This window comes from Neopsephotus bourkii, unplaced genomic scaffold (genome assembly GCF_033783945.1).
Source record: "Neopsephotus bourkii isolate Nb327-2 ecotype Australia unplaced genomic scaffold, CSIRO-AGI_Nbou_v1 NB_1542, whole genome shotgun sequence".
Classification (NCBI taxonomy): Eukaryota; Metazoa; Chordata; class Aves; order Psittaciformes; family Psittacidae; genus Neopsephotus; species Neopsephotus bourkii.
Genome location: NW_026902018.1, coordinates 1,125,548 through 1,143,168, shown reverse-complemented (window position 1 = coordinate 1,143,168; position 17,621 = coordinate 1,125,548). Strand labels below are relative to the sequence as shown.

Below are 17,621 nucleotides of genomic sequence, written 5' to 3'. Positions count from 1 at the left end.
AAACAGCCCCCTTGCCCATCCCCTTTCCAAGGGGATGGAGCCGGCTTTGCCTGCTCCACGAAACGGGTGCATGGGATCAGCTCTTCGGGACACGCTGGGCTCCCTTTTGGTGCCACCAAAGTGCCGGTGTGGGGAGAGGGAGCTTCCCCTCGCCAAACTTCCACCCTGGGAGGGTTCGGTGGTGGCACTGGGGGGACAGCCCAGTGATAACGTCTGCTCCGGGCGGAAGCGCGCCCGTGACTCAGCCCCAGGGGAAGAAGTGCTCTCTTTTCCCCGAATTTCCCCCAGGCACCCTGAGGCACGCTGAGGAGTCCCCAGGGCAGGACCTGCCTCCTCCTCCTCCTCCTCCATGTGTCCCGCAGCAGAGGTGGGGCTGGGCTGGGGCTGGGGGGCCGGGAGCCGGGAGAGCATCCTTCTCTCTGCACATCAGTCTGTAGGAGCTCGTCCATCTGTCTGCCTAGGAAGCCCATTTACCATCTGTCCCTATGTGCACCTATCCATCCACACACCCGTCTGCATGTCCACCATCCGTCCACCTCTCCATCAACCTGTCTATCCAACTACCTGTCGTCATCCAATGAATCAACTGCCCATGCATCCATACATCCACTCATCCATCCATCCACCAATCTATCTGTGTGTATCCATCCATCTATCTATCCACTTGTCCATGCATCCATCTGTCCTTCCTTCCATGCATGCATCCATCCATCAATCCATCCATCCATCTGTCCTTCTTTCCATCCATCCCTCCCTCCCTTCATCCATCCATACATTCATCTGTCCTTCTTTCCCTCCCTCCATCCCTCCCTCCCTCATCCATCTATTTGTCCGTCCATCCATCCATCCGTGCATTCATCTGTCCTTTCCATGCATCCCTCCCTCCCTCATCCGTCCGTTTGTCCATCCATCCATCCATCCATCCATCCATGCATTCATCTGTCCTTTCCATCCCTCCCTCCCTCCGTCATCCATCCAGCCATCCATCTATCCATCCATCCACCATCCACCCATCCGTCCATCCATCCATCCATCCACCCATCCATCCACCCATCCATCCATCCATCCATCCATCCATCCATCCATCCATCCATCCATTCCTCCATCCATCCATCCATCCCTCCATCCATCCCTCCATCCATCCATCCATCCCTCCATTCCTCCCTCCCTGTCACTGTGGTCCCTCCAGCATGTGCAGTGCCACGGCAGGACCCCGGCGCTGTGCCCGGGTGAGCAGGACCCTGCAGGCAGCGCAGAGCAGAGCAGAGCAGAGCAGTGCAGTTCCCTCCCACCCTTCGCTCCCCATGGCTCCCCATGGCTGTGACCCCCGGGGCAGGCGGGTGGCGGGGCCTGAGCAGCCGCAGCAGGGACAGGAACAGCGGCGGTGACCGCATGGGCCGGGGCAGTTTCCTCATGGCTGGGCGCGTCACCGGCGTCCCATGACAGGGGACGAGACAGGAAAGAGGAGCCTGAAGCCACGGCAGGAACCCGGCGGGAGCTGATGTGGGGAGGACACGGCCGGGACCCTGCTGGTGCCTGGGGCAGTGGGGACGGGACCGGAGCAGAGCCGGGGTCACCCCCAGCCCCACTGAGCTGCTCTCAAAGGGGTTTCCAGCACCCAAAGCAGAGGGCATTGGAGCTGACCCCATCACCGGGTGCACGGGGGTGTCCCCCCATCACCTCCGTTCCCATCCCACCCAGTGCCACCCCCCAGGTACGTGGCAATAAAAATAACAGCTTTTATTGACTCCTCAATAAACTCCATGGAAAAGCAGCTTGGCAGAGCTGGGGTCACCACGACAGGCGACAGGCACCGGGGAGGGGACACCGGGCCCCACTATGGGGAGCTTTGGGGTGCCAGGGGGAAGCCCAGCTCTGGGGAAGCTTTTCACCAAGACAGGGCTGGTCCAGGGGTGCTCCAGAGCATCACGGCCGCTCCCCACCCAAGGGGACTCCCCATACATGGGGCATGGGGACACATCCTGGGTTGTCACCCCCATCACTGCTCTGCAGCACGTCCCCTCCTCCAGCAGGTCCCTGGGGACATCCATTCTCCTCCTGAGCCCCCAGCGGGGATGGAGGCACGGGATGGTGCAGCAGGACCACTGTCCCATTGCCATGAGGCCACCAGGTCCCCACATCCCCAGCAGGCAGGGAGCGGTGCTGCACTCACCTCTGCCCCACACCATGGGGAGCCTGAACATTAAAACTAAGGAATACAGTGGGGGTGAGGAGGGGCAGGGGCACCCCCCACACCCCCCAGTGCCACCACACTGGGCCACCCGGCACGGGGACAACCGGCCACTATCTGCTGCTGTCCTGGCGCTGCTGCAGCAGCTGGATGACCTCAGCAATGCCCTCCTCAGGGACCTGCCATGGGGGGAATGGGGATGTCAGCCCCATGGGGACACCTCCAGGGTGGGGGGTCCCCGGGATGGGGGTCAGGGGCTCACCAAGGCATGATCGAAGTTGAAGGTGCTGATGTAGTAGGCGGAGATGTCGGCAGCGGCCAGTGGCTCTGCAATCTGTGCCACGATGCCGCACTCATCTGGGCAGGAAAGGGGTCCCCATAGAGCCTTGGTGCCATGGGGATGCACAAGGGCAGCGCCACCCCAAGGGCAGGCCAGGGGAGGATGGGGAGGTGTCTCACCAAAGCCAAGGGGCTGCCCCCCGATCCGCACCATCCGCCACAGCTCCCCCGTTGAGCTGGTCAGCAGCAGGTCACTGGGGAACCTGAGGGCGGGGGGTGCGGAGTGAACCCCTCCTTTCTTGGGGTTCACTCAGCCCCCGGTGGGGGGAGCAGAGGGATGGAGACCCCCAGGGACAGCACCCACCGCTTCTGGGTGTCGGCGTCCATCACGATGGAGATGTAGCCGTCGATGAGGGAGAAGGCGAAGAAGGTGATGGAGTCCAGGTCCTGGCTGCCGGCACCGGCCTCCCGCGGGGGGCTGCAGGGCAGGAAAGGGGTGGCGGTCCCCAAAATGGGGTGGAAAGGGCTCGGTGGTGGCTCAGGGCAATGTGTTGGGTGAGCTGGGACTGGGGAGCGTGGGGAGCCGGTGATACCCCAGGGCCTGCAGCTTGCAGAGGGGCTGGGTTGGGGACAGGGGTGACACCAGGAGTTAGGGCATTCCCACAGGGCTGCAGTGGCTCTGAAGCAGGAGGGTCCCCCAAGAAGGGCCTCATCCTAGGGGACACGGCCAGGAGCATCCCCTTGCCACAGCACCATCACCACCAGTTTCACAACCCATCTCTCCTGCTCTGCTGCACTGGGGGGGCTTGTCCTTAGGTTGCCCTGGGTCTCCCACCTCCCATGGTGGCAGTGGGACACACCGCAGCCACATGTGGGTCAGGAGGGCAAAACCAGGTCGCAAACCACACCCAGAGCTTGCAAAGCCACTGGGAGCAAGGGGAAAGGGACACTTGTCACTGCAGCTCAGGGGGCACAAGGGTGATGGGATGGATGGGTGGCACCCACCATGTCCCATTGCCAGGACCCACCTGTGGGAGTAGAAGAGGACGTCGATGAGCATGGTGGCGATGGCGGGCAGCGTGTCGGGGGCCACGGTCAGGATGCAGAAGCGGGTCTGGGGGCTCTGCACCGGGTGCAGCGTGGGGCTGGCAGCTGGGGAGGGGGGGGGGGGGAAGAGGCACCGGTCAGGTTGGGGACGGGCGAGCAGTGCCACCGCGTGGCCACTGGAGCCACAGCCCCGCGTCCCTCGGGGCACGGGAGGGGACCTGAGAGCAGCTCCAGTGCCTGAAGGGGCTGCAGGGAACCTGGAGAGGGGCTTGGGACAAGGGCCTGTAGGGACAGGCCAAGGGGAATGGCTTGAACCTGCCCGAGGGGAGACTGAGCTGAGCTCTTAGGCAGAAGCTCTTCCCTGTGAGGGTGCTGAGGCGCTGGCACAGGGTGCCCAGAGAAGCTGTGGCTGCCCCATCCCTGGCAGTGCTCAAGGCCAGGTTGGACACAGGGGCTTGGAGCAAGCTGCTCCAGTGGAAGGGGTCCCTGCCCGTGGCAGGGGTTGGAGCTGGAGGAGCTTTAAGGTCCCTTCCAACCCAACCCAGGCTGGGATCCTGTGACGTGGGTACCACTGGTGGGAGCTGGAGCACCTCTGAGGTGGCCCTGGGGGACATGGACCCAGTATCACTCACCCGGCTTGGGCTTGAGGAACCCATTGCTCACATCCTCGCAGGTGACGGGGACGCATTCACCACCCTCCTCCCTGTAGATGTCAAACTCCCCGGCCAGTGTGTGGATCACCACGGGCAGATCTCGCTCCCGGACCTGATGGGGGGGGGCAGGATCAGGCCCAGCATCACCACCAGCACCAGCTGGAGGCAGAGGGGCCCTCACCCAGCACCCCTATAGACCAGCCCCCCTTCACCCTCACCCAGTGCTCACCAGGATGAAGTCGGTCTGGTAGGTGGAGAGCATCAGCACAGAGACGTGGTGCTCGGCCAGCGGCGCGATGACCGAGCGCGCGATCTTGGTGACGCCGGTGGCCTGGCAGCCGGGGGGCTCGCGCCCGTTGGACACCACACTGAGCACCAGCCACGTGGAGTCCGCCACCTGCATGAACTCGGAGGGAGGCAGCTCTGCAGAGGGGACGGGGACACCGGGGCTGTGACCACAGCGCATCCCCATCCCCTCCTCACACTGCTCCTCAGGGGCTGAGGAGCTGGATGGGATGGGGGGGGGGCAAGGCAGGACCAGACCCAAGTGTGGGGTTGGAGGTGCTGGTTGGGGGGCACAGGCCAGTCCCATCCATGAGAAGAACCAGCATCACGAGCCAAGATGCACGTGCAGGGATGAGCAGAGCAAGCCTAAAGCACCCCAGTGCCAGGCCCCATCCCTCCTCCCCACAGCAGCACCCCAGGGTGGGTGCAAGGGGGTGTTAGGGTGCACTGCACCCCAAAACCAGCATTACCCTGTCCCCCAGCAGTCCCCAGCACCGTAGCAGGACACAGGGCACCAGAGGGGACAAGGGAACGGACATCCAGTTGTGTCCCCCCATCACCACCACTGCGCCCACCCCCTGCCCAGGAGGGGACCTGGCACTGCTGGGGTGCCCCAGAACCCACCCCTGGGCACCATTTCTGCACCCCACAGCACTCCCAGGACATGGGGGGGTGGCCCCCAAGGGGTCTCCAAACCGCTCCCCCCCCCCCATGGGAGCCCGCTGGTGAAGTCAAACTCATGGCTCCAGTGGTGATGGGGAGGTCACCCCAAGGGGGGGTTCCCCATCATGGGGCGGGCTCCGCACCCCTGTTCCCACTCCGTGGCTGGGGCAGGGCGGGAGCGGGGCCGGATCCAGGCCCTCGCGGGTGTTCCCAGCGCCTGTTCCTGCGCAGGAAGCGCCAGAACAAGCTCGGCTCCGGCCCAGGGCTCGGCGCTGGGGCCGCGGGGGGGGGACACGGGGGGGCCGTGGGGACCTGACCCAGCGCCGGCCGCTAAATCGCTTTCCAACACCACCCTGGGCTGGACACCCCGCTCCTCGCGTCACCCCCCCGCGGTGCCACCGTGTCCCCCATTGGGATAGCGGGGCGCAGCTCTCCTGGGGGGGGGGGGGGGGCACTGGCACCGGCACCCCCAGGCTCGGGACACGCACACGGAGCCGCAGGGCCACCGGCTCGGGAGCCATTGTTCGGCACTTCCCGCCCGGCCCTCGGGATGGGGAACGGTTGTGCACAGGGCCCGCAATGGAACAATTCCTTGGGACGGCCTCCGGGTTGGAGTGGGGGGGAAGAGCCCGGCCCCGCGGCCAATTCCGTGGGCACGGAGGTGGAGCTGGATCCGGTTCAGCGCTGCCCCCTGCCCCTGCGGTGCGGCCGAGGGGATGAGCTGCGGCCCCGGCCCCGGTCCTGGTCCTGGTCCTGGTCCGGGCAGGAAGGCTTGGGCCGGGGAAGGCCGGGCGGGACCCGGACCCTCCGGCGCAGCGCAGCGCATCCCGTCGGGCCGGTACCCCCGGTGGTTGGGGTGAACACGCGCTGGGTCACCCGCATGGGCACGTCACCAAATGACACATCCCGAGAGGGCGGCGAGGCCGGGGTGGCTCCAACCCCCCTTAGGACACCCCAAAACCCGGCCCCACCCCCGGGAGGGCTCCCCCCCCCCCCTTCCCAGCCCCGGGGGGTGCAGACTCGGCCCCCCAACACCGCAGCTCTGCCCGGGCCGTGGCCGGGCAGGCTGGGACATCCCCAGCGCAGGCGCCAAGGGGATGGGAGCTCCGTGGCCAAGAGCCCCGGGGATGGGCACGCTCCCAGGGAGCCGCGCTGCCAGCCGGGACTCGCTCCTTGTGGCTCAGGACCGGAGCGTTGCTGCGCTGAGAACGTGCACAACTCGTGTCAGCGGTGCCAGGCGGGGGCAATGCGAGTACCTTTGAAGCCCTCCTCGTCCAGCATGATGGTGTAGTCCTCGGGGGTCTCCGTCAGGCTGAAGAACTTGCACCTGAACAAGAACCCGACGCTGCCAACCCCCGGGCCGGGCACCGGAGGAGGAGGAGCGGGACGGGGTGGGGGGTGAGGAAGGTCGGTACCTGCAGCGCTGGGGCAGGAAGAGCAGCTTGAGCAGCGGGTGCGTGTAGAGCCAGAGCCCGCGGCGGGCCAGGCTCAGCACCCGCACCCGGTGCTCCAGGATGTGCAGGTCCATGGCCCCCGCCGCACCGGGACCCGCCGCCGCCGCCGCCACGGCCCAAGCCCGTCCCGTCCAGGGGGCGGGGACACCGCTGGCCACGCCCATCGCTCCGCCCATCGCCACGCCCCCGCCCCGGTCACGCAGGGAGCGGGCTCATCGCGACCCCAAACCCCGCCACCCCCCCCCCCCCATAGACACGGGGTTAAGCAGGGCGGTGCCATCGGGGTGACAGCAGCGGGTCCTGCCCCATGGCACCCTCCCAGCACCTTCCCCCCAGGAGACATGGGGGACACCCCACGCCATAGCCCCCCCAGCCCGCAGACGGGAGCACACGGGGCCGCAGGCGCCTTTACACAATCTGCTTTATTTACCTTTGTACAAAACCGTGTTTCCCCGCTTTATTTTACAAAGCCACCCCCTAACCCTCAGGCAGGAGAGAGGGGACCCCAAACCAGGGAGGGCATCGGCCCTGTTGGGGGCAGAAGTGCTGGGGGGAGCCCCGGGAGGCGGAACGCTCCCCCCGAGGCTGAGGACATGGGGAGGGGCTTTAGCGCCGTGGTCTGGCATCAACCCCCCTGCTCCTGCAGCTCCCAACCTCGGTCCCTGTCCTGCGACGGTTACTGCCACGGAGGAGTAATAAATAGGCTCAAGTGAGTAGGTACATTGGGTACTACAGGTAGGGCTACAGCTCGATATATCCTCACTAGATAAAGAGGAGCAGGGTGAGGGGTACCCCCGGCTCCCCACACACCCTCAGTGCCCCTGCGCCAGGCGTGGAACTGGCCCTGGGGCTGGCAGAGGGATGGAGGCAATGGAGGGACCCTAGGGGCACTGGGTCACAGGGGGGGAAGGGGCAGGGTGAAGGGACCAAGGGGCACCCGGGATCCCCCAGCTGTGGGGAGGGAGCTTGGGTGGCTCAGCCACCCCTGCCAGGGCTCCCACCGCGCATGGTGCCAGCACCGAGGTGTCCCCGTGGGTCACCGCAGCCCCTGCATATGGGGACCATGGCGTGTCCCCATCCCTCCGGTGCCGGGGGACACGGGTCCCCACGCAGCCCCCAGCAGCGGCCTCCAGCCGGGTCCATGCGTGCCGTGCTGGCCCTACAAGTACGTGTCCTCGCTCTCCCGGGAGCTCAGGCTCTCCTTGGACTGGTGGTGGGGGGACACCTGGGGGTGCAGCAACTCCGGGGCCGAGCTGGGGGCCCCACGGCCCTCGGGGCCGTTAGCAGGGCTGGCCGGGCTCTTCTCTTGGCTCTTCTTCTCCTTGCTCTTCTCCTTGCTCTTGCGGGCCTTGGGCACGGGTGCGGGCCCGGGGGACACGACGATGGAGGGGACGGGCTCCAGCGCTTTGCGAGGGGGGGGCTCGGCCTCGCTGATGGCCTTGGCGCCGTGCAGGCGCGGGGGGCTCTTGCACTGCAGCTCCCCGTGCGTCTCCCTCCACTTCTTGAGCTGGATGAGGTGCTCCCGCTCGATCTGACGCTCCGTCACCGGCAGCTCGATGACCTGCGGGACCCGGCTTCGTGTCAGCAGTGGCAAAGGCAACCCCAAATCCAAGCTGTCTGGGGGCTACACCAGCTCTGCCCACCCCAGAGCTCCCCCAGCACCTCACCTCCTGCACCAGGAAGGTCTCCTGCATGATCTTGGGGCTGAGGGCCCTCAGCCTCTCCATGGTCTCGTACTGGCCTTGGCAGGACTTGAGCTTGTCCGAGGAGCCCAGCGTGTGTTTGAGCAGCACCAGGCCCACGCGGAAGATGATCTTCACCCCTGCAATGGGAGAGGTGAGGCAAGGAGTGCCCAGCAAGCAGGGTGACGCTGCCACTGTGTCCCTCAGGTGCTGTGGGACACCAGGTCCCGGCTCTGCCAGCAGTCAGGACATTCAAGAGGCTGGATTAGGGACACACGTGTCCCCAGACCCCAAGCCAACGGCCCAGCCTCCACCCCAGGCACGTGGCTGCCCCAAACCTGCCCTACAAGAGGTCCCACATGCCAGGCACAGGCAAGCAGCCGCTGCAGAGCTCCTGCTGCAGCCCCAGGTGCTGTCCATGCGCTCACCCTGGGCCGAGGAGGAGGATGGTGGGTGAGGAGCTTGTACCTTCACAGAAGAACATGTCCCAGACGCGCAGGACGGAGCTCCAGGGCAGCGTGCGGGAGAAGGCGCACATGAACCACTCGGTCATGTAGAGGATGGGGTCGATCTTCTGCTTGCTCAGGTGCTTGTAGGCCACGGGAGAGACCTTGTGCAGCAGCGAGAAGAGGATCTGCCCATCCAGCTGAATGGCCTCCTGCAGGGACAGCATCCAGAGGCCTTAACCCCAGCACAGCCCTGGGACCAGCAGCCACCCCCCAGACCTGGCTCCTGGAGCAGAGCTGTGCCCCACGGATGCTGGGAGCAGGAGAGCCCCATCCTCGACTGCGGGATGCTCCCAGGACCACACAACACAGACACTGGGGGAGCCCCCAGGATTCCCCGTGCCCCCTTCTCCCTGCGGGGTGAGGAGCTGAGGGAGCCATCAGAGGTCCCCACTGCCCCCATGGGCACCGCAGGCCCTGCACTCACCAGCTTCTCGCTGTAGTAGCCGGGGAGGTACTTCTCACAGATCTGCACCAGGCACCAGAACGCTTGCTGCGAGCCAAGGACAGCAGTGAGTGCCCTGGGAGCAGCCCCAGGGCTCCCTGTGACCAAGGGAGGCAAGGGGCACCCCTCAGCACCCCAGCTCGTACCTCGGCTGGCATGTGCATGAGCAGGACGGCGGCGATGGGGGCCTGGGCCTGGCAGTAGCCCTCCTCGGGGCGGTAGAGGGTGTACGCCTTCAGCACCCGGAACAGGTCCTGCTGCCTGCGGGGACACGGGGACAGGGAGCTGGACACAGGGCATGGCAGCATCCCTGCAGAGCCCAGGGATGGATCCACACTGGGCATCCCATGGGGACCCATCACCAGCCTGGGATCCTGCTTCCACGCATCCCCAGGGACACAATAACCACCGCTCTGCACAGAGGCCACATCCTACAGGGATGCAGAGGTAAGGCAGGGAGACTGCCATGTCCCATGGGTGCTGGCTCAAGCTGAACCATGGCCAGGCAAGGACTGGTCCCCCATGACAAGCAGGCCACAGTGGCCACCTCCTCCCTCCACCTGAGGGCTGTGCCCCATGCACTGAGCTCCTGAGAAGCCATCCTGCTTCCAGCCTGTGCCTGGATGCTCTGGGAACTGTGGAGGGGGGACACACAGCGCCCACCCCATGGTGCTGGTCCAAGCCAGGACTCCAGCCCGGACTCCACTCACCCATGGCCTCCACGCGAGACGAACATCTCATGGAAGGGGAACTGGCGGTGGAGATCCCGCTCGATCACATCCAGCCACTTCGGGTCCCCCGTGAGGAGATCCAGTTCCTGGGGAGCACAGAGCCGGGCTGAGCCGCAGCCCACACCAGCACGGTGCCAGGTCCATGGGGCTGGGGGAACGGCCTCCAGGCTGGGCCTGGCTCTGCCCCAAACACGAGCCCCACCAGGCTGGGGGTCAGTGCTCCCCCCAGCAGAAACAAGCAGCATGTGGGACCCCAAGTGATGCCCCAGCCCTAAGGGGGGAAGGATCCGACCCAGCAGCTCCCCACAGCAGCACCCCACGCACCAGCGCCCCCTGTACCAGCACTCACATCAAACTTGCCCATGTTCTGCTCCAGCTTGACCTTGCTCCCGGACAGGTACTGCCAGGCCCGGCCCCGCAGCGAGGGGGGGATCCCCTTCTGGCACCGCAGCCGGATCTGTGGGACACACACAGCTATCACTGGGAACACCATGGAGCAGCCGTGGGCAAAGAGGCCCCCAGGGCAAGATGGGAGTGGGGCTGAGCACCGACTGCACCGGTGGGTGCCCGGGCACAGTGGCACAGCCTGGTTTGGGATGAGGGGACCTTGAGGCTCATCCAGTTCCAACCCCTGCCATGGGAGCCCCAGGCACTGCCAGGAGCCAGCCGAGGGTTCGTGGCCTGCAAACAGCTCCAGTGAGCCCGGCTCTGCCTCAAAGCAGGATCCACTCTTCCCTGTGAGGGTGCTGAGGCGCTGGCACAGGGTGCCCAGAGAAGCTGTGGCTGCCCCATCCCTGGCAGTGCTCAAGGCCAGGTTGGACACAGGGGCTTGGAGCAAGCTGCTCCAGTGGAAGGGGTCCCTGCCCGTGGCAGGGGTTGGAGCTGGAGGAGCTTTAAGGTCCCTTCCAACCCATACCCTTGTATGATTCCATTCATTCCCTGACCCTGCTGGGAGCTGGAAAAGCAAACACTGGAGCTAAACGGGGAGCGGGTGCTCCCCCCCAGCACAGCCAACAGGAAGCACTGGAATCCCACAGGAGCACTCTCCAGGCTCCTCCGACCCAGGGAGAGCAGGGAGATGCACGCAGTCGAGCTCTTAGCCTTTCCCCCCTCATTCCATGCATGGCCAGCTCCATGCCCAGAGCCAGCCCCTGGTTTCCTTGGCACTGGGCACCAGCAGGACCAAAGTCCAGTGCGGCAGCACCAGCACCTACCCCACAGCAGGGCTTAACCCTGCTCCTGCCAGCAGGGACCAAACCCAGACACCCCCAGTGCTGGGGCATCAGCAGCACCATCTCCCCATGGACCCTGGCCAGCACACGCAGCATTGCTGTGCCCATCAGAGCAGTGCTTCCAGCAGTCACCCCACATAAGGCTCCACGCTTCCCATCCCCACATGGGGAGCTCATCCCAATTGCCAGGGAAATGGGATGCCAGAGCCCCCACATCTTCCCTGGTGTCTCCAGCCTGCCCAGAGCTCCTCTCCCTTTGCTGCTGTAGCTCAGGAGCAGGTTGGTTCCAGGCAGCCGGGTGCAGCTCCCTGTCCCTAGGGAGGTTTTGCTGCTCCCTCCCCATGGTGCTGTGTTTACAGGGGCAGCCCCGGTCCTGCAGGGCCTTTGTGCCTGCAGGAAGCCCTCGGGCGATGCCCAGTGCAGCTCTGCCCTGCTGCCAGCTCCCTCCCGGAGCCAGCTCCCCTTCCTGCTGGCCCAGCTGCCAGGAAGGAAGCTGCCCTGCTGGGTTCAGTGCAGCCCCTGCAGCTCCACAGGCGCCAGAGCCAGGCACCTCATCCCCTTGGAAAGCCCAAGCATCTCATCCCCATGGCCCCGGTGCTGAGGGTACCCGGCCCCCTGGATCCCTCTGTGCTCTTCCAGGGATCCAGAGCACGTCCAGGCTGAGGGAGGCCAGAAGCAAAGAGCAGTCTGAGCACTGCTCATGGGTCTGGCGACAAAGGGCAAGGACCAGCACTCAGTGCCAGGAAGGACTTGAGGCCGTGGCTGCATCGGGATCCAGGCCAGGTGGGTCAGGGAGGGAGGGAGCGGTTTGGGATGCTGGAGCAGTGCAGGTGTGGGTGAGCCCGGCAGGGCTGGCCCAAGGGATCCCCGGGCTGTGAGCCAGCCCCAGGGCGTTCAGAGGCACAGGGAGCAGCCACGCAGCATGGCCCCGTACCAAAGCAGCCTGGCTCCTGCCCGAGCAGCATCGAGGCCAGGCCTGGCTCCCTTCCCTGAGCAGCCCCAGAGCTCCAGGCACAGAGCAGCTCTTCGGAGATCCAGATCCACCCCCAGCAGTGTCCAAGGCCAGGCTGGACACAGGGGCTTGGAGCAAGCTGCTCCAGTGGAAGGGGTCCCTGCCCGTGGCAGGGGTTGGAGCTGGAGGAGCTTTAAGGTCCCTTCCAGCACAAACCAGGCTGGGATTGTGTGATTCAAGAGACTCTGGGCATGGTTTTAGTTTCAAGACACTCAGTACAGCACATCAGCCCCATGGAGACCCCCGGGAGCTCAGCCCAAGCAGAGGGAGCTCCTTTGCCAGCCCTGCTGCTGCCAGAGCCCTGACCCCAGCCTGGGCATGGCTGAGAGCAGCAGAAAGCACCCACAGAGCAAAGTGCCTGCTGCTGCATCCCGAAAAGCTCTCCCAAACCCTTTGTGAGCAGCCAGGAAACAGGAGGGATTCCTGAGGTGAACAAGAGGCTCCGAGCAAAGCATGGAGCCGTGCCAGGAGGCTCTGCCAGCAGGGTGAGGAGGAGGAGGAGGAGGAAGAGGAGGCCCTTTGGCTGCTCTCTGGCAGCACTGGCTAGTGCCAACAGCCTCACTGCTTCCAGTGGACACACAGGACTTCTGCATCCCATCCCATCCCATTCCATCCTGGTTCACAGGCTCAGGTCAGGAAGCAGCACATGGCACCACGGGGCTCCCTGGGACCCCAGCCTGCAGACCAGCATCACACACACCAGCCTCAAACACTTCCTACCCGGAGTCCTCTGCATCTGTGAGATGCTCAAAGCAGAAGTCTCCATGAGCCAGCGGCTCCCTCTGGGAATGGGACACAGGACACAGGGTGCTGGTTGCCTCGGGGGACACAGCTGTCCCTCCTGCTGTGCTGCAGCAGCCCCAGGGGACGTGCCTGGCACCCACTCACCTTCTTGTGTTTCTTGGCCATCCACTTGTCCCAGTTGTTGAGCATATCCAGCCACTTGGACTCCCGCTGCCGCAGCACCTCCAAGGGCACCTCCTCCAGCCTGTGGGAGGGGGCAAGAGGCCATCAGTGCAGGTCCTCTCTAGCACCTTGTACCCTGTGTTCCCCCCCCCACACAGAGCCCAGCCAGGACACCATTGAGCTGGAAGCACTCAGCACCCATAACACCACAGTGCCAGCACAGAACCAGCTCCAAACCCCTCCGGCTCACCCTGCACTGCACCCACTGCGCGCCCGAGCATCCCTGGGGAGCCGTGCCCAGGAGAAGGGCACATCAGGAAGGTGAGGAACTGGGAAGCACATCCAGAGCCGTTTGTGGAGCTGAGCGCTGGCTGCAGGCGGGGAAAGCTGTGGCCATCAGCATCATGTCATGCTCGCGCTCCAAGCCTGGCGGTGCTCCAGGCCCGGCACCGAGCCCGGCAGAGCTGAGGGTCCCCCAGGAGGGAGGGGAGAGTTTTCCAGCACGGCTCAGGCGAGGCTGGAACCGGAGTTAACCCTCCCGAGGCAGGAGGGATGCTGCTGCGATGCCTCCAGCCCTCCCCGGGCATCCTCTGCCTTCCACCATCAAGGAGATGGGTGACAGAGAGCTCAGCCAGGCCCCGGGCAAGGACAGCAGAAGCTCCTCAAGCCATCAGAGCCAACCTCAGCAGGCTCAGCGCTGCCCACAGCCACACCAAATCCTTCCTGAGGACCCAAGGACCACAGCCCGGTGCTGAGCATCCTCCATGGAGCACAGGACACCCAGGCCCTGTCTCTGGGCCGCATCCAGCTGGCAGCCCCCTGCCCAGCTCCTCCCCCGGATCCCACCCACTGGAGCCGGGATCCGAAGGGATCCAGCACAGGGGATGGAGGGCGCTGGCCCCGCGCCGGGGCTCTTGAGGCGTGGGAAGCTCGGGAGCGCTGGCCCCGGGCCTGCTGGAGCCCAGCCAGCCCTGAGTGGAAGCTGTTACCAGCTGCTGGCAGCGGGCACAGATGGGCACCAGAGGCACTTCATATGGCCCAGGCGGGGAGGATGGGGTGGGGGCACGCACACAAGATGCCCTGTGCAAGGAGGATGCTCCTCTGCACCCACACTGCGGGTGACAGCCCCACAGCTTGGCCCTTCCTGCTGCCCCCAGACCCTCTGCAGGTACTGGGACATCCCACTTGCCCTCCCTATGCTCCCCCAAGACCCTTCCAGTCAGAGAGACCCCAGCTCTGCCAAGGCAGAGGCAGGCTCTGAACTCCTGCTTATCCACTCCTGGACAGATGGAGAGTGGATAAGAGCCCTGGAGAAGGCCAGGATTGGACCTCAGCACACCCATGGGGCACAGGAGGAAGGCTCAGTCCCCAAGGTCTGCAGCCACTACGCTGAGAGCAGCCCCTTGCCTCCAACACCAGGAGCTCCAGCAGGCAAAGCTGCAGGGACCAGGACATCCCCTGGGACACATGAAGTGCTGCGGGGATGGGGTGCAGCAGCAGAAGCCACCCTGCTGCTATGGTGCTGAGCCATGAGCAGGGCCAGGGTTCACCCCTGGTGCGATGCACCCTGTCCAGCACCAGCAGCGAACCCCCTGGTGCTTTCTGCCCCCGTAACACCCAACGGGCAAACGCTTCGCTCCGTGTGGGTGGGGAAACTGAGGCACGGGCCGCAGAGCGGGCGGACCCCCCGGGTCACATCCAGCCCCCGCAGGCCTTGCGCTGCCCAGGGCGTCGCTGTGAAGCGCGCCAGGCACCGCACAAACACGCTGCCGAACCAGCCCCGAGCACATTCCTGCTGCCAGCACCGCCCTGGGCTGCTACCGGCCCCAGCCTGGGCTGCCCGGCTCCCTCCCAGGGCTTCCCCGCTGCCGCCTGCCCCCGCAGGAGGCCCAACAACGGCCCCGGCCGCCTCCGTTTCCCCGCTGGAATCCAGCGCTCGGAGGAGAACGGGCCCGGAGGTACCGGATCCCCGGGGTGGGATCCACGGCGCTTCCCGGCTTTTCCCCCCTTACCGACCCCGAGGAGAGGCCGCAACCCCGCTGCGGGCTCTGCTTCAGCCCCGGCCTGCACCGCGGGCCCCCCCCGGGGCACGGCCGAGCTCTGCCCCTCGCGGCGGGTCCCGGACCCCCCCATTCCCGCGGCGCTGCCCCCCTGGAGGCCCCGCGCCCCGCCCCGGGCGCTGCCGCTCTTCCGGGGCGCGGGCACGGCGGGGCCGGGCTCCGCGGGGAGCCGGGGACAGGCCCCGGGGAACGCTCCCGGCTGCGGCCCAGCCCCGCGGCTCGGCCCTGCGGGTGCCGGCAACCGCTCCACCGAGCGCCCGTTGACGCGCGGCCCGCCCGGCCCGGCCCGGCCCAGCCCGACTCACGGCCCCTCGGCGCTGCGGCTGCCCACGATGAAGCCGAACTTGTCGACGCGCCGCTCCTCGGGGCCGCCGCCGTTGACCTCGGAGTCGGAGCCCAGGGAGCTGAGCTCGTCAGCGCCGGGCTCGGCCAGGCTCTCGCGGGTCCCGGCCAGGCTGTGGTGGCGGCCGCCGGGCGAGCCGGGCCCGCGGCTCTTGGCCATGGCGGCTCCGCGGCGCCTCAGCGCTCCTCCATGCCGCGGCCACGGCGGCGGACACGCCCCCACCAGCCCGGGCACGCCCCCGCACCGCGCCGCTATTGGGCGGGAGCGAGCAGGCAGCCAATCAGCCGCAAGGATGGCCACAGTGAACGGTCGCCATTGGCTGAGCGGGTAGGTTTGAGCTGTCAATCAGGGTGACAGCGAAGGGAGGCGGGGCCAACGGCGGCAGCGGGGCAGGGAGCAGGACCGGAGCCGCACTGGGGCTGTCACCGGCACACACGGGGCCGCGGCCGGGGCCGGTTGGAGCCAGCGGCACGCACCCCACATCGCACCGCACATCGCACCCCATTCTGCCCCAGCCCCCGGGCTCCCACCGCCGCCTCACGCTGAGGTTTCCTAAGCGGCAGCATCGTCAGCGCACACGGACACACGGGGGACAGCAATGGGCTAGGAGAGGCCCTGGGTGAAGCTTTCATAGGGTTGGTCCATAGGGAGCAGGCACCAAGCTCCATCCCACCTCCAGACCCCTCACATGGGTCCTCCCCCTGCATGGACAGCTCTGTGAGTGGTGGGTTTGACACAGACAGATACACTAGGGTCCTGTTCCACCATTTATGCTGATGGAAAGGGCTGGCCAGGCTCCATCTGAGCTATTCCTAGCAGGAAGTGTTCCACTGGAGCAGTGGGCAAGGAGCTCAGCCCTGCTAGGGAGAAATGGCACCTGAGCACAAGGGCAGTGGCAAAGACACACATGGGATCAGGGAGCATCAAAGCACTTACCCCCACCAGGCACAGCTGGAGGAGCAACGCTGGGTGACCGCAAGCCCAGCCCCACGCCGGATGTCCAACATCACTTCTCCATTTCAGAGCTTTCCTGCAGTTTGGTTTTACACCACCACCGCCTTGCACCAATCCTCTCGTGTTTTAAAGCAAAGCAAGGTCATGGCACACCTTTGCTGTGGGACAGGAGCACACCCAACGGCAGGATGCTGACACGGGTTCACCACAGCCAGAGGACCAAGGCCAGCACCAGGCACCTTCCCCAGGGCAGCAGGGCTCGCTCCTGGCTGAGAGGAGCACACCAGGGCAGAGGAGGTTGGTGCATCACTCCTCATGCTGCATCTCTCTCCCCAGAGCGTGCAGTAAGGCTATGAGGATGTTATGGTGCTGCCTGACCACCACTAAGAATCATCATAAATCCGTGGTTTTGGATTATCCCAAGAGGAGAAGAGAGGCACCCACACCACTGACAACAGCCGCTCCTGCAGTACCTGCCCATTAACTTGTGTGCTGTGCCTGTGGATGAGCCTGCAGCACAGCTCTGACAGAAGCACAGAACAGGATCTCCACCAGCCCAAGGTGGCAGCTGCACAACACGAACCACAAACCCCCTTTTCCAATCAACTCTAAATTCAGAGCAGTCTTTCTGCCCACACACAGAGACAGCAGCACTTGTGTGCATTATGTTTACACCTAAAGCAGAATCACAGCATCACAGAAAGAGAGTGCCAGCGCCTCAGCACCCTCACAGGGAAGAGCTTCTGCCTAAGAGCTCAGCTCAGTCTCCCCTCGGACAGGTTCAAGCCATTCCCCTTGGCCTGTCCCTACAGGCCCTTGTCCCAAGCCCCTCTCCAGGTTTCCTGCAGCCCCTTTAGGCACTGGAGCTGCTCTAAGGTCTCCCCTTCAGGAGCCTTCTCTTCTCCAGGCTGCCCCAGCCCAGCTCTCTCAGCCTGCCTCCAGAGCAGAGCTGCTCCAGCCCTCGCAGCATCCCCATGGCCTCTGGACTCATTCCAACAGCTCCATGTCCCATTTGTGCTTTACATTGAGGAGTAACTCCGGATCACCAGGGGAATTTTAACCAAACCCCAGTCTTGCAGCCGTTCCTGGAAAACACAAGGATTTCCTACAGTAAGTGACAAACCCCAATGTAGATCCATGCAGCCCCTGCAAGTGCTCTGAAGCCAGGCACAGCTCCA

General features: G+C 65.3%; 2 protein-coding genes across 2 annotated transcripts; both read right to left on the bottom strand.

Moving 5' to 3' along the window:
- Positions 1-1,976: 1,976 nt before the first annotated feature.
- CASTOR1 (cytosolic arginine sensor for mTORC1 subunit 1) lies at positions 1,977-6,717 on the bottom strand. Its single transcript, XM_061370410.1, has 9 exons — positions 6,534-6,717; positions 6,375-6,445; positions 4,400-4,593; positions 4,150-4,282; positions 3,499-3,622; positions 2,835-2,948; positions 2,651-2,733; positions 2,454-2,548; positions 1,977-2,370 (listed from the first exon to the last, which is right to left on the bottom strand). The coding sequence occupies exons 1-9, from the start codon at positions 6,644-6,646 to the stop codon at positions 2,305-2,307; spliced, it is 993 nt and encodes a 330-aa protein (XP_061226394.1). The 5' UTR covers positions 6,647-6,717; the 3' UTR covers positions 1,977-2,304.
- A 258-nt stretch (positions 6,718-6,975) lies between these two features.
- On the bottom strand, positions 6,976-15,713 carry TBC1D10A (TBC1 domain family member 10A). The gene is made up of 9 exons (XM_061370480.1): positions 15,452-15,713; positions 13,069-13,168; positions 10,286-10,393; positions 9,916-10,022; positions 9,352-9,466; positions 9,188-9,253; positions 8,723-8,912; positions 8,240-8,394; positions 6,976-8,133 (listed from the first exon to the last, which is right to left on the bottom strand). Exons 1-9 carry the CDS (start codon positions 15,646-15,648, stop codon positions 7,732-7,734), a joined length of 1,440 nt encoding a protein of 479 aa, XP_061226464.1. The 5' UTR covers positions 15,649-15,713; the 3' UTR covers positions 6,976-7,731.
- Between the last annotated feature and the right edge of the window lie 1,908 nt (positions 15,714-17,621).